The 18701-nt window shown below is 39.5% G+C and overlaps 2 protein-coding genes across 2 annotated transcripts in view; both read right to left on the bottom strand.

The window, feature by feature from the left end:
- Window positions 1–4536, bottom strand: part of LOC140198691 (uncharacterized) — an 89893-nt gene extending 85357 nt beyond the window's left edge. The window contains exon 1 of the mRNA XM_072259708.1: window positions 4026–4536. Within this exon, the coding sequence (XP_072115809.1) occupies window positions 4026–4536 (511 nt within the window). The remainder of the gene's footprint in view (window positions 1–4025) is intronic.
- A 2-nt stretch (window positions 4537–4538) lies between these two features.
- Window positions 4539–18701, bottom strand: part of LOC140199808 (uncharacterized) — a 28359-nt gene continuing 14196 nt past the window's right edge. The window contains exons 2-3 of the mRNA XM_072262298.1: window positions 18136–18322; window positions 4539–6187 (exon numbers count right to left, since the gene is read on the bottom strand). Coding sequence (XP_072118399.1) covers window positions 4943–5950 — 1008 coding nt within the window. The 5' untranslated portion in view covers window positions 5951–6187; window positions 18136–18322 and the 3' untranslated portion in view covers window positions 4539–4942. The remainder of the gene's footprint in view (window positions 6188–18135; window positions 18323–18701) is intronic.

Below are 18701 nucleotides of genomic sequence, written 5' to 3'. Positions count from 1 at the left end.
TGTATATTTGGACTTTCAGAAGGCCTTTGACAAGGTAGCACACATGAGGCTGCTTACTAAGTTAAGCGCTCATGGTATTACAGGGAAGTTACTAACATGATTAGAGCATTGGCTGATTGGTAGGAGGCAGCAAGAGGGAATAAAAGGATTCTTTTCTGGTTGGCTGCCAGTGACTAGTGGTGTTCCTCAGAGGTTGGTGTTGGGGCCACTTCTTTTTATGCTGTATATAAATGATTTAGATGATGGAATAGATTGCTTTGGAGCCAAGTTTGCAGATGATATGAAGACTGGTAGAGGGGCAGGTAGTTTTGAGGAAACATAGGAGAATGGGCAAGAAAGTGGCAAATGAAATACAATTTTAGAAAATGCACAGTCATGCACTTTGGTGGTAGAAATAAATGTGCGGACTATTTTCTAAACGGGGAGAAAATCCAGGAATCCCACATAAAGAGGGACTTGGGAGTCGTTGTGCAGTACACCCTGAAGGTTAACTTGCAGGTTGAGTTGGTGGTGAGGAAGGCAAACGCCATGTTAGCATTAATTTCAAGAGGTCTAGAATACAAGAGCAAGGATGTGATGCTGAGGCTTTATAACACTGGTGAGGCCTCACCTTGAGTATTGTGAACAGCTTTGGGCCCTTCATCTTAGAAAAGATGTGCTGGCATTGGAGAGGGTCCAGAGGAGGCTCACAAGGATGAATGAATGGGTTATCATACGAGGAACGTTTGATAGCTCTGGGTCTGTACTCACTGGAATTCAGAAGGGATGGGGGGGATCTCATTGAAACTTTTGAATGTTGAAAGGCCTAGACAGAGTTGATGTGGAATGGATGGTTCCCATGGTGGGAGAGTCCAGGACCAGAGGACAGAAGCCAGAGTTTTAATGTGTCATTCTGTTATCCCCCTGCATAGTTTGGATAGTCTCTATTCACAACAGACAGGTAGAATCACCTGCACATTACAAATACCTACGTCAGGGTGCTGTATATTGACTACAGCTCAGCATTTAATATAACATTCCTACAGTTCTGATTGAAAAGCTCCAAATCCTGGACCTCTTGTACCTCCCTCTGCAACTAGATCCTCAACTTCCTAATCAGAAGACCACAATCTGTGTGGATCTGAAACAACATCTCCACTTTGCTGACGATCAACACTGGTGCACCTCAGGGATATATGCTTAGCCCACTGCTCTACTCTCTATACATCCATGACTGTGTGGCTAGGCACAGCTCAAATGCCATTGATAAATTTGCTGATGATACAACCATTGTTGGCAGAATGCCAGGTGGTGATGAGAGGGTGTATAGGACTGAGATATATCAGCTGGTTGAGTGATGATGCAGCACAATTTTGCATTCAACGTCAGTAAGACCAAAGAACTGATTGTGGACTTCAAAAAGGGTAAGACGAAGGAACACACACCAGTCTTCATCGAGGGATCAGAAGTGGAAAGAGTAAGCAATTTCAAATTCCTGGCTATCAGCATCTCTGAGGATCTAACTTCAACCCACATAGTGACACAGCTACAAAGACGGCACAACAACGGATTACATGAAGAGTTTGAGAAGATTTGGTATACCATCAAAGACACTCGCCAATGTCCACAGCTGTACCATGAAAAGCATTCTAACTGGCTGCATCAGCATCTGGTATGGGGGGGGGGGGGCGAGGAGAAGCGCTGCTGCACAGGATCGAAGTACGAGGGGTGATTGATACGTTCATGGCCGAAGGTAGGAGTTGATTTTAGAAAACCTAGCATATTTACTCTTCAACATAGTCCCCTCCTACATTTACACACTTAGTCCAGCGGTCGTGGAGCATACGCCCTTCTTTGTTGAAGTCGGCGCCTTGGACCTCCAGAAAGTGGTCCACAGCAGGGGTGATCGATAGGTTTGTGGCCTAAGGTAGAAGGAGATGAGGTATACAGCTCTTGTTACATGCACGTGCAGTTCAACTCTTTGAGTGAAAATGCGGAAACTTTGAAGTTAAAAACTCATCTGGAGGTCCAAGACGCCAACTTCTATAAAGAAGGGATCCATATCCTCCATGACCGCTGGACTAAGTGTGTAAATGTAAGAGGGGATTATGTTGAAACATAAATATGCTAGTTTTTCTTTTTTTTTTGGTGTGTGCGAGTCTGTGCGTGTGCATCTGCGTACGGGTGCGTCTGTGCGTGTGCATCTGCGTGTCCGTGATGATGTCTTTTTCATGGCTTTTTAAAAGGTGCGGAGCAAGAGAGATACTGTGTGGTACGCCACTCCTCACAGACATTTTCGCAATATTTTCCCTTTATTTTACGAGGTCGAGTTGCGGATGGAAAGCGTACTCGAGGGGGTGGACCCGACTAGTCTCGAACCCGGGAACCTCCGCTCCCGGGTCCAGCGCCGATGTTGTTGTGCCACCAGCCAGCCCGTGCTAGGTTTTCTGAAACTGACTCCTTCTACCTTAGGCCACAAACTTATCAATCACCCCTTGTAAGCTGCAGAGAGTTGTAAACTTAGTCAGTTCCACCATGAGCACTAGCTTCCCTAGTATCCAGTATGTCTTCAAGAAATGATGCCTCATCCATCAATAAGCATCCCTCTCATCCAGGTCATGCCTTATTCTCCTTGCTACAATCAGGAAGGAGGTACAGAAGAATGAAGGCATACACTCAATGATTCAGGAATAGTTTCTTCCCATCTGTCAACCGATTTCTGAATGGACATCGAACCCATGAACCCTTGTCACTACTTTTTTATTTCTATTTTTGTACTACTTATTTAATTTAACAATTTATTATATACATACTTACTGTAATTCACAGTTTTTCTCTATTATTATGTATTGCATTATACTGTTGCTGCAACGTTAACAAATTTCATGACATATGTCAATGATGTTAAAACTGATTCTGATTCTGAATTCACAGGGAGGGGTAGAGGAGCAGAAAGCACTGCTTATTTTACTCAGTCTGGCCATTATACCGATCACCTTATGCAAATTACGAATGTCAATGTCCAATTATAAGGCCAAAGGGCTGATCATTAATGCTTCTAATCTGGCAATACAAAACACCTAAGTTTCTGACCAAAGGCCTTAGCCCCAAAATTTCGACTGTTTATTCATTGCTATTGATAGTGCCTGACCTGCTGAGTTCCTCCAGCATTTTATGTGTTGCTTTGTATTTCCAGCATCTGCAGACTTTCTCATCTTTATGAATTGCTACAATTGTTAATCTATTGACCCAATATCAACAGAACCCCTTTGAATCTTCCGGCTAGTTCTGATAACTCTTTATAGCCTGGCTGAAAAATTAACGTGGGACTGTGCAAGAAAGCTAATGAAGTCAATCTAAACCAAATTGTGATACTTTATCTTAAGTGCCCCAAGGTGAATTTTTTTAAAAATACCTTTGTGTCACTAGGGAAAAAAAGAATAGCATGCCTGGCTACACAAAGACAATTTCTACAGTTTCTCTTCGGAAATCATCCTTCATACTTATTCAATTTCTAGGAAGTGATTCATGGGTCACCTCAATCTGTCAGGCAGACAGGTCCAGGGTAGAGATTTAATGGCATGTAAATGAGGAACAGAAATTACAACATTCTATTTCTTTTAAAACTTTCCAGCTGATTCAAGTTTCTAACTCATCACCCATTTAACCAAAACTACAACTTGGGAACTCAGCATTATGACCAGCTTTTGTTTTTGATCTTCATCTATTCATTTTATAATCATCACCTGTCCTGGGAAAAACAATGGAAGTTAACCTTTATGATATAATATTAGATATCCTACCTTCCAATTTATTCCCAATTAGACAGTCTCCTTAAGATCCTCTGAAGAGTCCTGTGATGATTGAGCACAGCTTTATCGAATCTTGTCTATCTTTTTTATCAGCAAATGGTATTTTTTCATTTCTCTCTTCATTTGCAGAAGTCAATTCCTGCTCTTCTATATCCATTATAGTTGAGTGAATAATGCTAGATCCAGTGGTTTCCACATTTGACCAATACTCTTCAACAGTGGCATATCGCTTACTTTGACCTTCCTTTACAGCATCGAATCCCAAGATATTCTGCACAGTGGTCTCATTTTCCAAGGTCTGTACTGACAGGTGTCTATTCTCTTGTGCTTGTTGTTCTTCTTCAAGTAACATTACATTACAGGTGTCAGTCAGGTTCAAATCTTCACTGTCACTGAGTTTTTGTTTGCAGAATTCGCTCTGTAAGTTATTTACATTTCCATGTTCCCCATGTTCAGACCCCTGATGCAATGCATCAACTTGAAATTGCTGATTAGTTTGTAATTTTATAACAGAACATTCATGCAATTGTGCATTTTCCTCTGTCAGAAACACATGATCTCGCTCTAAGTGTGTCATACATTTGGACCCATGTGTTTCTGTACACTCAGTGTGCTCTGACAAACGTGGCTGCAAATTGTCACCAAATATAGAGCTTATTCCTTCATTTAATAATGTATCGTCTCTGCTATTATCCAGTTGCAAAATTATAGATTCAACATCTTTAATCAAGTGATCAATTTTCATCACATTATGGTTATGGCTGAGTTTTGAAGAAGAATCTATATTTTCAACAAGTGCAAAGTCTTCACATAAAATAGACCCTTCAAAGTTTAAGAACTGGGACGAAGAGATTCTGCAGCCATCTAAATGCGTATCAGCGCATCCATGAACAAAGTTTGGTTGATTTGTATTTTTGATAAAGGGTACTTTTTGGATAACATTCTGCCCATTAAACTGTATATGCTCAGAATACGCCGATTGTTGGGCCACTGCAATTTTCTGTTCTGAGTTTTTAGCTGACGACTGCTTGTACTCTGATGGTGAATTCACAACAATATTTACAAGTTCACCAGTGTTAGCTACATTACAGTCAGTCAGCTGATTTAAATGAAAATCCTGTTTTCCAATTTCTGTGTGCTGTGAGCATTTTCTATTGTATCTGCTCAGACAACTCTTGCATTTCTTTATGTGATTTCATATCAATTATATTTTTATTACATGGTGTAGAGAATGAATTACCAGAAGAACCATGAAATTGTCCGTCTTGTGAATCTTGAGCAGAAGTCTGTGTCTGGTTACAGACCACTGATTCTAAAGGCTGGCTGTTTACAATTTCCTCTATGCTATCTGTGGTCTGACTAAATAAAACATGCATATTTTCACAGCAAAAATTAAAATCCTGTTGCATTTTGCCTTTGTGAAGATCAGTCTCCATTGATGAAGACAGCTCTAATTTTGCAAATTCTTTATTTATACTGTTAATAGTATCTGTAAGTGATTGCTGATTGAATGCCTCTGTGTCACCAGCAAGAAATTTAAAAGGATTATGTATTCTTTCTAAATTGGGCCAAGCTACAGTTGAAGATGTTTCCATGTAATTTAAATAAATTGATTTCCTGTTGCAAGTGTTGATATTCAAAGGTTCGAAAGGAATCACTTCTGATGTTTCATTAGTTCTCAATGCATGTTGCAAGTCTGAACTTGAACTGCTTGCTTGTGATGACAAATCACTATCACTTACTGAAATTTGATTAATTTCTACATATTCTGTTTCAAGTTCTCTTAAACTGGCTGCTGCTGAATTAAGTAGAGAATCTGCAACATTACTTACAGGATGATGTAAAGCCCTTGTAAGATTAATTTGCTGGACCTTCAGTTGGTTTTCTTTCATAAATATGTTTGGTTTTGTTTCAGATGGGTTTTCTACTTGTCCACTGTAATTGCTGATCTGTATATTGTTTGAATTGCTGCCAACAACTTCTTGATCCACAGTCCAGTTTACTGATGACGTGCTTCCTATCATTTTTGGTTTGTCAATAAATTCAGGAGTTACCACCTTTTCCCAAGGTACTCGAAAAATAGTGTTGTCAGTAGATAATAGGCAATTTTGTAAAGTTGTTCCTATCCGTCTCTTGTTAATATTGTCCAACCATTCCATAGTGAAGATACAAGTATAAGAGACCTCTGGAATTAATATTTCCTCCACATTGTAACCATTGGCTGCAAGGCATTTTGATATAATACGTGGTGTCTTTTCCAAATGTGGAACAACTTGAAGGTAGAAATCAGCAGGTTTTAAAGTTTGCCAGTCAAGTGCAGAGGGCTGTATTACAATTTTTTCAGAGATGCATAAAGGCCAGCCTTCATAACGGAATAGTAATCCACAATATTGAAACTGTTAAACATAGAAGGTTCTTGTTTAAAAGCTGCTTTTAGAGCTAAAACAACTAATGCACATTCAGCAGTTCATTATCAGAAGTACATTAATGGAAAATAATAGCAGTAAGCAAAATTGACATCATCCTGAACAGTGTTAAATTTTTATAAGGTATGCATACAAATCTGCTAATCTTCAACAGGCTCACATTTGTGAAATTTAGAATAAACACAATTTTAAATGACAATACAAAACACATATTTGAATATTAGTACAAAATAAGGAATTCTTTAAATTCAAAGTACAAACTGAAATTAAATGGAATGCAGGCCATTCTTGGATAACACATTGAATTCTGTTTTTACACATATCCTAAGTTAGCTTTGTCAAAATACACAAAAATGATTCAAATATTTTATTTTTATTTTATTTAGGGGAGCAGAAACTTCCGGTCTAACAAGCCACGATGCCCAGCAACCCACCTATTTAATACTAGAATATTCACAAGACATTTTACAATGATCAATTAACATACTAACCAATATGCCTTTGGATTGTGAGAGGAAACCAGGGCACCAGGAGAAAATAGATGCAGTCAAGGGGAGAAAATACAGACTGCTTTCAGACAGCACTGGAACTGAACACCAATGCCCTGAGCTGTACTAGCATCATGCTAACTGCTATGGTGAACAAACCTCCAAAGCGTTAAATGAAATGGTTCAAAAGCACACAAGGCTGATAAGAAAGAACAATTACAAAAAATGAAGAGGGAGAAGAAAGCGTCTTGTTATTTATAGTAATGCTTGTATACCAGACTTTTGAATTTATTGATATTATGGGAATTTGTTTGTAAGTAGTCTGTATCTCCAAGTAGGGTGTTCAGGACCCAAGTACAATCTGTACAGTTTTTTAAAGCAACATTTATGCAGAATCTACCATTTCTCCGTATTTCAAACATGCAGAATTATAAAATCATAGAAACTATCATTTACAAATAATTCTACACCATGCCTACGGTTCAGCTCAACTAAATGTTTGCATCCAGATTTACCATGTTTGTACACATGGAATATGGTGTAGTAAACAGCAAACGTGAGCCACTCCCTCACAGTGGCTCATCCATTTTTGGGCCCTATTTAAAACATGTGGCAGCAGTGAGTCTGGGAGCACCCAAACAAAAGGACAGCTTTTTTTTAAGCAGTCAGCAAACAAAACACGGCACAGGACGTCATTATGAGTACAAACGAACAGTTCTTGCAACCAGAAAATCCTCCTGTTACGTTGATACTGCAGTACTAAATTGAGGCTGGATCAGTCAGAAAAGGTTCTATCAATGATCTGTGTCATATCAACAACCATTGCTTTTCCTTTCCATGGAGACAGGATCCTTGGAGTTGTTTGTGTAGTCATAAAGTCCATCCAGAATCAGTTTTCTGGTCTCACCACTGTCCTGAATGATCAGTCCTTAATTGATTCCTCCTGGACCCCTCACGCCACGTCACTACTACAAATGCTTATGAACCCATCTTAAGCACCAGAAAAGAAATAAATAGTTCCTCAGATATTGGTCTCCGTCTCAATTCTAAAGCTGACAAAGGCAACAATTATTGGAAAGGTGTAGTGAGACATGAAATGAGAAGCTGACCAGCAATGGATTTCTTTTTTTAGATAAATGTAGAGATCATGGTCAGTTCTTTATTAATGATATTTAGACAAAAAGGACAACTACAAAGCAATATTGATGCATTTGCAGTTCAAATTATGTAATTTTATCAACCACATCACCAGCAGTCCATTGTGACAATTACTAGAGCCAAACATGAAGTAGAATCTGGATGGATTGTAACAGCAGCATTCTAACCACACAGCAGAAATGCCCTGATCTCAGTCCCTTATTATTGCACATTATTACAAATTATTGCATATTGGTAAATTATTATTTTATTATTCTGTACTTTATTATTAATTAAGTCTGCACATTGCTAAATGTGCTTTAAGTTTTGTTGTAACGAAAGAATTTCCCACTCGGAATTAATAAAATATTTATTATTATTATTCTTAAAGAGCCAACAAGCAAAAAGGCTATCTTGGATCTGCTGATGTGTAATGAAACAGGCTTAATAAATTATGTCACAATAAAAATCCCCGAGGAAGCAGTGATCACAGTATGATAAAATTTGGCTTGAGGATGAGAAACTGAAAAAGAGGGAAAAAACAAAGGAATGAAGTGAGTGTTAGTCACATTTGGCTGGGGAAATAAATTAGCAAGTCAGGCAATAGGCAAGCATCTAAGGATATTTATGAAACCCAGCAAAAATATATCCCAGTAAGGAGAAAGATGCCAAGGTGATGAACTAACCAAAGCTAATCAAGGAAGTCAAGAAGTGTTTTAGGAGAAAAATCATAAAGACATCAAAAATAAAGGACGATTAAAAATCACAAAGGAAACTTTGACAGCCTCTGCTATCCAACCATTTGAAAAATCTGATGAATCAACATCTTGGCTCTTCTCCCTTGTACTATTTACACTCATCTGGTCAAGACAGTGCTGCGATGAAATATTTGTCAAGGTTTTGGCTCAGATTTACTTCCTTTTTTAGGTCTGTAGGAATGGTTTGGGGGCAGTGCAAGGAGTTAGGGACAGGAATGAGGGAGAGTTAGAGGTCAGGGATAGTAAATGAAGAGCCAGGGGCAGGAACCAGTGTTTGAAGTCCAAGTTGGTGCACTCTGCGGTGAAAGGTCAGCAATCCTAGAAGTCAGGTTGGTAGGCAGTGAGGAAACCCAACGAATCCGGGTCAGAGATCCATATGGGTAGGAGTCAGCAGGGTTGGTAACCTCTCAAGTCAGAGGTCCATGCATGTCAATAAATCAAGGCCCAAAGGTCAAACTTGTGATCAGTGAGTCCTAGGATTGAGACCTGAAGGTTAAAGTCCTGGGATCAGCAAGTTCTGGGTTCAATACCCAGTGGGTGACTGAGTCTGAAGAACAAAGTTAAAGATCAGTCCGCAGGTTGGCGAGTCCAGAGTTAAAACCCCGAAGGTCAAAGACCAAAGTTGGCAATTCCAAAGGTAGAGATCTGAAGGTTGTAACCCTTGGCTCGGCTTTTCTGGAGACCAGAGGCCTGATGTTTATGAGTCCGGACTAGAAATTGGAGGTTGGAGGCTGAAGTCTGAGTGTTTGGGGTGAAGAACCAAGGCCCAGAAGCAGCCTGTCCTGTCTATGTATGTGAGTGGGTAGGAGGGTTGGACAATGGGAAAGGGTATGTTTTGCTGCTGTTATTTTGTTTCGTTATTGATGTTGCTTGTGTTACTCTGTTGAACATCATGAGCATGTTATGTTGGAACTGAAATGTGTGCCCCAGCGTATCCTAAAGTGTGTTGGTTGTTAATGCAAATGACGCATTTGTGTTTCAATGTACATGTGATAAATAAACCTGAATCTGAATCTGAATTGCTGGCCCTCACTAGGTCCTGTTTCCATCATTCCCTTTACCCTTACTGCAGCCCCTTTTCTCACGCTCCCTTTAAATTCAGGAGGAAGCATCTTTTCATTATCCATCCTCTCAAATCTCCTGATTCTTTAATGAGATCCTATTGTGCACAATCTCCAACGAGTAAGATTCACTGAACTCAAATCGCTCCTTTTAAGATTTACATTCTCATCAAGGCAAGCATAGCACTCCTTAAACTAGGAGATAAAAACTTTATGCTGGTGGTCTTACTAAAGTATTATTCAACTATAACAACACTACAACACACTTTTATCTACCCCTTTTGAAATACAGGGAAGGTTTTAATTGTCCTTTCTAATTGCTTGATGTAACTTTTTTTTATTCATTCACAGGAAATAGGTATCAATTACCCTAACTGCATCCTTATAGGCCTCCTACATCACCAACCGCAATTCTTTTGGTGAGGGTATAACCACTGTGTATTAGTGAAAGGAATTCCATATTTCAAACACGATGGTGAAGAAGGAATGGTAATATATTTCCCAATCAGATAGGCATCTGACCTGGAAGGGAAGCTATAGGTAATGTGCCTGTATGCTTTATGCTCTGTTCTTCCTGGTGATACAGGTTACATATTTCAATTTTGTGTAACATTAAGCTATTTGAGTAACTGCTCTTGCATCCCATTCCTGTAAATTTGGGATCAAGGGGGACCATATAAATGTTAATGTTTTTATCTATTTATTTTATTTAGCGATATAGTGCAGGGTAGGCCCTTTTGACCCATCAAGTTATGCCACCCCAGCCAAGTTGCTAGCTCAGCACTCAACCCAGCACATATGGAAAAGGTGCAAAGAGCCGGCCGGATTCGAACCCAGGACCACTCGCCTCAAAGTCCAGTGAGGATGCCACTACACCACCGGCTGGCTTTGATTAAGGTATGGTTGGTGAATTTTTTAATGGCATAAAGATAAATGGGAAAGTAATTTCTGGGCAGGATACAATGAGACTGCGGAGAAATTCATAGGACGGAGAACTAGGAAAAAGGATACAATTTGAAAAATGAGATTGCCAATTTTAGGAGAAAAAAATCAGAATTTTAAATAAATAGTTGAGAAGCTCTGGGATCTAGAAGTATATGGATGTTCTGGTCAGAAATGACTAGTAGACAGGCATAGCAATTAGGAAAACTAACAGAATATTCTTATCTATTGTGAGCAAAATTAAATACAAATCCAGAGAGTCCAAAAAATTCTTTGACTTCACAAGACTTGTTTTATTTTCTTTTTACTAATGCTGTCTGATCTGCGGAGTGTTTCAAACATTCTGCTTTTTTTCCCAACCTATGCATTTTTTTGATTTAGCAAAAGTTGGGAGCTGATACTTCAAGATGCAGGGGGCCCCGGTGCAACCAAATCCAAGGGGGGGGAGTGGTGGGGTGGGTAAGGGGTACAGTTTAGTTCTTCTTATTTATGAAAGGCTATTATTCGACTAGATGTAAGAGTATAATGCATAATGAAGCAGTTCATTGACGACTGATAGGACAAATATATGGATGTCTAATGAGGAAAGGATATACCTGCTAGGTGTGTAGCTACTGGAGATTAAAAGAGAATGAGGGAGGGAGAGAAGTAACTGACAGAAACATATCATGATACACTGAGGTTTTAAAACATTGATGTGGAATGATGTTTCAGCTTGTGAGAGATCCTAGAACTAGAAGTCACTGTTTAAAAGTGAACATCACCCATCTAAGACAGGCATTTTTTTTCCCTCACATCTTCTTATGAAATATGAGGTTATTTGGCCCAACAAGACTATTCCAGCTGATTCCATTTCATTACATCCTAATCTCACCATCAACTTGGCTCCAATTCTTGTGCTGTCCACCTACATGAGGGGCAATTTAAAGAAGCTAATTAATCTACCAGCATAATCTCTGGTAGATGGGTAGGATGAGTGACCGAGGTTCTACACAGAGTGTTCAGGGAGCTGAAATGACATCCTTCACATCCATGAGGAGTAAAAATCTTTATGTTACGTCTCCATCTAAATGTGCAATCATAGTAATTTATAATAAATACAACAGTCAATGCAACATAGATGTGACTATCAGCTACTAGAACAGAAAAGGCTAAGAAAATTTTAGAAATTAGTAGTATACTGTAGATTTGGAATGGAGCTCGCAACACAACCGCCATACACGGCGGCATCTTGTTTGCTAAGTTAAAAAGTAGGACATCCAGGGTTCTGATCTTAGGATTGCTAGCCATGCAATGTACTGGTGAGGCAAAAGCTATACTTCTACTATACTTTATTATCGCCAAACAATTGATATTAGAACGTACAATCATCACAGCGATATTTGATTCTGCGCTTCCCGCTCCCTGGATTACAAATCGATAGTAAATATTAAAATTTTAAATTAGGAATCATAAATAGAAAATAGAAAAATGGAAAGTAAGGTAGTGCAAAAAGACCGAGAGGCAGGTCCAGATATTTGGAGGGTACGGCCCAGATCCGGGTCAGGATCTGTTCAGCAGTCTTATCACAGTTGGAAAGAAGCTGCTCCCAAATCTGGCCGTATGAGTCTTCAAGCTCCTGAGCCTTCTCCCGGAGGGAAGAGGGACGAAGAGTGTGTTGGCTGGGTGGGTCGTGTCCTTGATTATCCTGGCAGCACTGCTCCCACAGCGTGCGGTGTAAAGTGAGTCCAAGGACAGAAAATTGGTTTGTGTGATGTGCTGCACCGTGTTCACGATCTTCTGCAGTTTCTTCCAGTCTTGGACAGGACAACTTCCAGACCAGGTTGTGATGCACCCTAGAAGAATGCTTTCTACGGTGCATCTATAAAAGTTAGTGAGGGTTTTAGGGGACAGTTCAAATTTCTTCAGTTTTCTCAGGAAGTAAGGCGCTGGTGGGCCTTCTTGGCAGTGAACTCTGCTTGGTTGGATCAAGTCAGGTCATTTGTGATATTGACACCGAGGAACTTAAAGCTTTTGACCTGTTCCACTTGCGCACCAGCGATGTAAATTGGGTTGTGCGGTCCGCTACTCCTTCTGAAGTCAACAACCAATTCCTTCGTCTTGCTGACGTTGAGGGATAGGTTACTGTCTTCACACCATGCCACCAGGTTCTTAATTTCCTCTCTGTACTTAAACTCATCATTACCCGAGATACGGCCTACAATTGTTGTGTCATCAGCAAACTTATATATTGAGTTCGATGGAAACTTGGCTACCAATCATGGGTGTACAGTGAGTACAGCAGGGGGCTGAGTACGCAGCCTTGTGGGGCACCGGTGCTCAGAGTGATTGTAGAGGAGAGCTTGTCCCCTATTTTTACAGCCTGGGTCCTGTCTGTGAGGAAGTTGAAGATCCAGCTGCAGATCTGAGTGCTAAGGCCCAGGTTCCGGAGCTTAGGAATCAGTTTATTTGGAATGATGGTATTCAAGGCAGCGCTGTAGTCAATGAAAAGGAGCCTTACATATGCGATTATACAGTTTAATACAGGGAAAGTGGGACCTATACAATAAGGATGGTTTGCGCTTAACATTGGAGGGGAACTAATATCCTAGGAGGAAGGTGTGTTAATGCTGCATGGTGGGATTTAAATTAGAATTGCAGAGGGATAGAAACCAGAGTGCCAGAACAGTTAGTGGAGGGCTTGTGGAGGTAGATGCTGGTAAGACCTCAGACAAAATTAGGAATCAAAAGATTGAGCATGGTCTGACTACTGTCCTGAACTGTGTGTATTTCAATGCAAGAAGTATTGTAGGAAAGGTGGATGATAGCGCTGAAGATGAGGTAGCTGGTTTACAGATGCAGTGTGTAATGAGAAGAGGCTGTTCATAAGACAAAATTGCAGTCAACAGGATGAGTTGCAATGTAGGAGGTGGACAAAATCAAAAAGGGGGAATACAGGACTGAAGGTGCCATAGTTAAATGCATGCAGTATATGGAATAAGGTAGATGAAAGTAGCACTGTTTCAGATTGACATGTATGATGTTATAGGCATCACTGAACCATGGCCAACCCATCACAATTGGTGTTCAGTCACGAATGTGGCTATGGAGTTAAAGTTTGTTTGGTTTTTCTATTGATTAATTGACAAACATAGGCCTTTCCAGCCCTTCGAGCCATGCTACCCAGCAACGCCCCCCCCCCCAATTTAACCCTAGCCTAATAATGGGACAACTTACAATGACCTATTAACCTACCAACCAGTAACTCTTTGGACCGTGGGAAGAAACCAGAGCACCTGGAGGTAATGCACTTGGAGAACTTACCAATTCTTTACTGGCAGCAATAGGAATTCAACCTGGCTCACCTCTACTGTAAAATGTTGTGCTAACCACCAGCTTCCTCCAGGATGCTGGAATTAGTACACCTGTTCTTCTGGCTAATTCTCAATCTCTTGGAGGAATCTTTAATAGTATGTTTCCAGGGATTTTATGTGCCTGCTGGATATTGTCTATGACTTTGATAAGGTCCCACATAAGAGGTTAGTGGGCAAAATTAGAGCACATGGTATTGGGGGTAGGGTACTGACATGGATAGAAAATTGGTTGGCAGGCAGGAAACAAAGAGTAGGGGATTAACAGGTCCTTCTCAGAATGGCAGGCAGTGACTAGTGGAGTACCGCAAGGCTCGGTGCTGGGACCACAGCTGTTTACAATATACATTAATGATGTAGATGAAGGGATTAAAAGTAACAATAGCAAATTTACAGATGACACAAAGCTGGGTGACGGTGTGAAATGTGAGGAGGATGTTATGAGAATACAGGGTGACTTGGACAGGTTGAGTGAATGGGCAGATGCAATTTAATGGGGATAAATGTGAGGTTATCCACTTTGGTGGCAAGAACAGGAAAGCAGATTACTATCTGAATGGTGTCAAGTTAGGAAAAGGGGAAGTACGACAAGATCTGGGTGTCCTTGTTCATCAGTCGTAAGCATATAGGTACAGCAGGCAGTGAAGAAAGCTAATGGCATGCTGGCCTTCATAACAAGGGGAGTTGAGTATAGGAGCAAAGAGGTCCTTCTGCAGTTGTACAAGGCCCTGGTGAGACCCCACCTGGAGTACTATGTACAGGTTTGGTCTCCAAGTTTGAGGAAGGACACTCTTGCTATAGAGGGAGTGCAGCTGAGGTTCACTGAGTTAATTTCAGGGATGGCAGGAATGTCATATGTTGAAAGATTAGAGCAACTGGGCTTGTATACACTGGAATTTAGAAGGATAAGAGGGGATCTGATTGAAACGTATAAGATTATTAAGGGATTGGACACGCTAGAGGCAGGAAACATGTTCCAGATGTTGGGGCAGTCCAGAACCAGAGGCCACAGTTTAAGAATAAGGGGTAGACCATTTAGAATGGAGTTGAAGAAAAACTTTTCCACACAGAGGGTTGTGGATCTGTGGAATGCTCTGCCTCAGAAGGCAGTGGAGGCCAATTGTCTGGATTCTTTCAAGAAAGAGTTAGATAGGGCTCAAGATAGCAGAATCAAGGGATATGGGGAGAAGGCTGGAACAGGGTACTGATTGTGGATGATCAGCCATGATCACAGTGAATGGTGGTGCTGGCTTGAAGGGCTGAATGGCCTACTCCTGCACCAATTGTCTATTGACTCCACTCCATATAGCAAGGAGGGGAGGACTATAGTTTTATAGACCAGAAGCTTAGTGTTGGTCCTGATATCTCAATCTTCAAAAGCCCCCCTTTCTCAGCTTGGCAAAAGCTCCACTTGCACAACCTATTCTGCAATTCATTTCAAGATCAATGCTGCCTCTTGAAGAAAGAAGGCTGCCAAGATATGGGAAATGATCAGTGTTCTCCAGAGGTATGTTGTCAACTTGGATGGTTAGAGGTTTAGGAGCTTGATCTGGAGTAGGTTGGTGCAGGACTCGGATTTTCTTGATGTTCAGATCAAGCTAACAAATAGATATTGAATCAAGGTAACAAGTGTAATGCCCAACTTGTTGGTTTAGCACAGGTAGAAAACCGGCCCTTGAATAGGGATAAGTAGTAATTAAGGGTTTAAGAGACAATGCTACACTGCAGACAGGCCTATGAGATAAATGGATTGAAAACAAAACCTAAAGAGATTTCCCAGGAATTTAAGGAGGTTTGATTTATCATCAAACACTTAATAAACTTCTACAAATGCACTGTTGAAAGTACCCTGAAATCATGGTGTGGTATGGCAATTTGAATGCTTGTAATATAAGAAGCTGCAGAGTAGTGGAGTCTGTCCAATATATCACAGGCATGCTCCTCCCCACCACTGATAGTATCCAAGGAAATTCAAGAAGGCAACATCTATCAACAAAGAACTCCACCATCTAGGCCATGCCATCTTTTCTCAGCTACCATCAGCAGGAGGTACAGAAGCTCAAAGTCCCACCCACCAGGTTCAAGAACAGCTACATCCCTTTAACGATCTGATTCTTGAATCGACCAGCAAAACCCTCACCACTACAGTTGAGGAACTTTATGTACACTTTGAACACGTTGCACTGAAATGGACTTGATTCTGGTTCTAATTATGTTTTCTTGTAAAATAGTGTATAATTTATCTTTTTCTGTGAATGCTACTTAGATCATACAATGTACATATGATGCTCCTAAAAGAAAATCCTTCATTGTATCTGTGTATACATGTACTTGTGCATTTGACAATAAACTTGACTTTGAGCTTGAAAAGTTAAAATTTTCATTTCATCTTTAAGTGAGTGCAAAGCAGGAGGAGGAACAAACAACTTAAAGCACCAATTCTAAAACTTGAAGCATCATTCAAGTTCACAAAACAGGAGGTAATTATTTTGCCAGATATGTAATTGAATCCATCCAAATCAATCCTCTTTATCTTGCTCTTCCAAAAGCACAGTATTTTCATTTGCATTCATTACTTCTTCCCTTAAGGAATGTAGTATCTTTTGTCATGCCTACTGAAAAACATCTAGTTGAACAATGTCTATTCTGCTGTGGAGGGGGAGGGGGCAGACCACATTCAGAAGAACCACCAAATAGCAAGTTTAATAATTTAGCTTACAAAAATATACATGAATGACAAAGACTGATATGAAACAAAAGCACATTAGAAAATCCATGAATTGCTCAGATTTTTGTATACCTTCAACCAACCTACTTTACAGATAGTTAAGGCAAATAATTGAAAAGTTTATATTTCCTTCTTTGTTCCTGTGCTGTGCTTTGCTCTTCACTGCCAAGTAGTGCAAGATGCTGCTGGACTTTATAGTCGAAAGATTGAGATTGCTCCTCTCCTTTGCCATTTTTCTCCACTTCCCTTGTGCATCAAACCAAGTTCACAATCATATCGCTGATCTGGATTCTTTCGTTGGTCTTTCGCTAGATTGGTCTCCACCCAAGAGGGCACATGAATCTTCAATGTAACTTCTAAATCTTTTAACAGGGCACTGCTTTCTCAGTACTGAGCTGTGTGACAGCCTGGTTTTTGTGTTCAAGTCTTTGTGTGAGCCTCGAATCCACAATTTTCAGAAACTGGTGCAAGTTCTCAACTATGGTATAATGAACATTACATCTAGACATTTTCAAATATTATTTAATAAAATTTAGTTTATAACATCCACATTTATCAATAAAAAAACAAATCAAAACAAGAAAAATCATTCCCACTTTAATGTAGATTTGACCTTTAAAACAAAACTGTACTTTGTATTTCATTATTTTTACCAGTTATTACTCAAGATGGTCCAGTCATACCACTTATGATTATGATTTATTTAAACAGCAATGTCACAAAAGTATGCATTTGGCATGCAAAGCAGGTGACTAAAACAAGCACTTATCCTAAACTGTTACCTCTTAAATTGTAGAAAATTTATCAGTTATATTAACAGGATTTGTGTTTATTAAACCCAAGTCATTCTTACATTTATCAAGCATTCAGTAACATACAAGGATCCTTCATACATGCTTCTAAAATATCAAACAAAATACAAACACATCTGTATTTTCATTTCATCAATTCTTAAGGAATTCACAAATCAGATTTAATGTGCTTTCCAACCATACGCTTGGTGGTTCAATAAATACTCATTATCAAATTTTTGCAGAATGAAAATATTCCTGTATTAGTCCTTTCAATTACATGGCTCTAAGGTCAAAAAAGTAATAGCTTCTTGGATGAATAGATTTGATGTTATAAATCGTCTTTAGAGATAAAGTTATTTAGTCTATGACACTGTTTAAAGGGACAATTCATAGTTCTCATATTTTTTGATGAGTCATTTCTGGTTCTTCTAAATACATGGCCAAGTTTAAGTAAACTTACTGCAGATGAACTGTACCTTTTCCTGCAGTTTGCTTTGAACTAGCATCTCTGACAACCGTATTTTACATTTTAAATAAAGACATTTATCATAACCATCACACTATTTTACATTACTTCACTCTTTCATTTTATATTAAGTCATAACATATTAAATCATCTTATAAATTACCTCCATTCACTGCTTTTAAACCTTTACTTACACAAGCGTCCTGCTGAATGCACTGCAGAATGTGTTTAGCAGGGACGAGGAAATCAATAAGGTAGCACAATCCATCACCACAATATGTTTTCTCCACTACATCAAAAACCTGACAGAGAACAGTGGATGCTGTGGCCTCAAAGGGGGGATAGAGTGTTGACAGAGTACGTATCCAAGGACTCAGAATCCTGCCAAAATAAGAGCATAATTATTCAGGAACAATAAATAGAATTCTCCCTTGAAACTTCAACAAAATGGGATTCACATCAACCCTTAAGTGTTCTTACAAGTTAACTAATTTCTATGAAGAAAATAATGATGAATCCTACCTCTTTGACTCAGGAATACAGATGTGAGCAATGGCCATTTTATTGTATCCTATGAACAAAACACGTTGAACAAACTATACAAACAAAATGTGCACAAGGTATCATTCATAAATAGATTTTGCATTTCAATTTGTTGCTATCTAAACATAATTTTTTGATAAAGGTTTAACTATGATCTTCTTATATTGTTATTTCTTACATCATGCATTCACGTTACAACATTTACAATGACAGAGAC

The sequence above is a fragment of the Mobula birostris genome, chromosome 6 (genome assembly GCF_030028105.1).
Source record: "Mobula birostris isolate sMobBir1 chromosome 6, sMobBir1.hap1, whole genome shotgun sequence".
Taxonomy (NCBI): domain Eukaryota; kingdom Metazoa; phylum Chordata; class Chondrichthyes; order Myliobatiformes; family Myliobatidae; genus Mobula; species Mobula birostris.
Note: the sequence above shows the minus strand (reverse complement) of the source record. Positions and strands in the feature narration are given on the sequence as shown.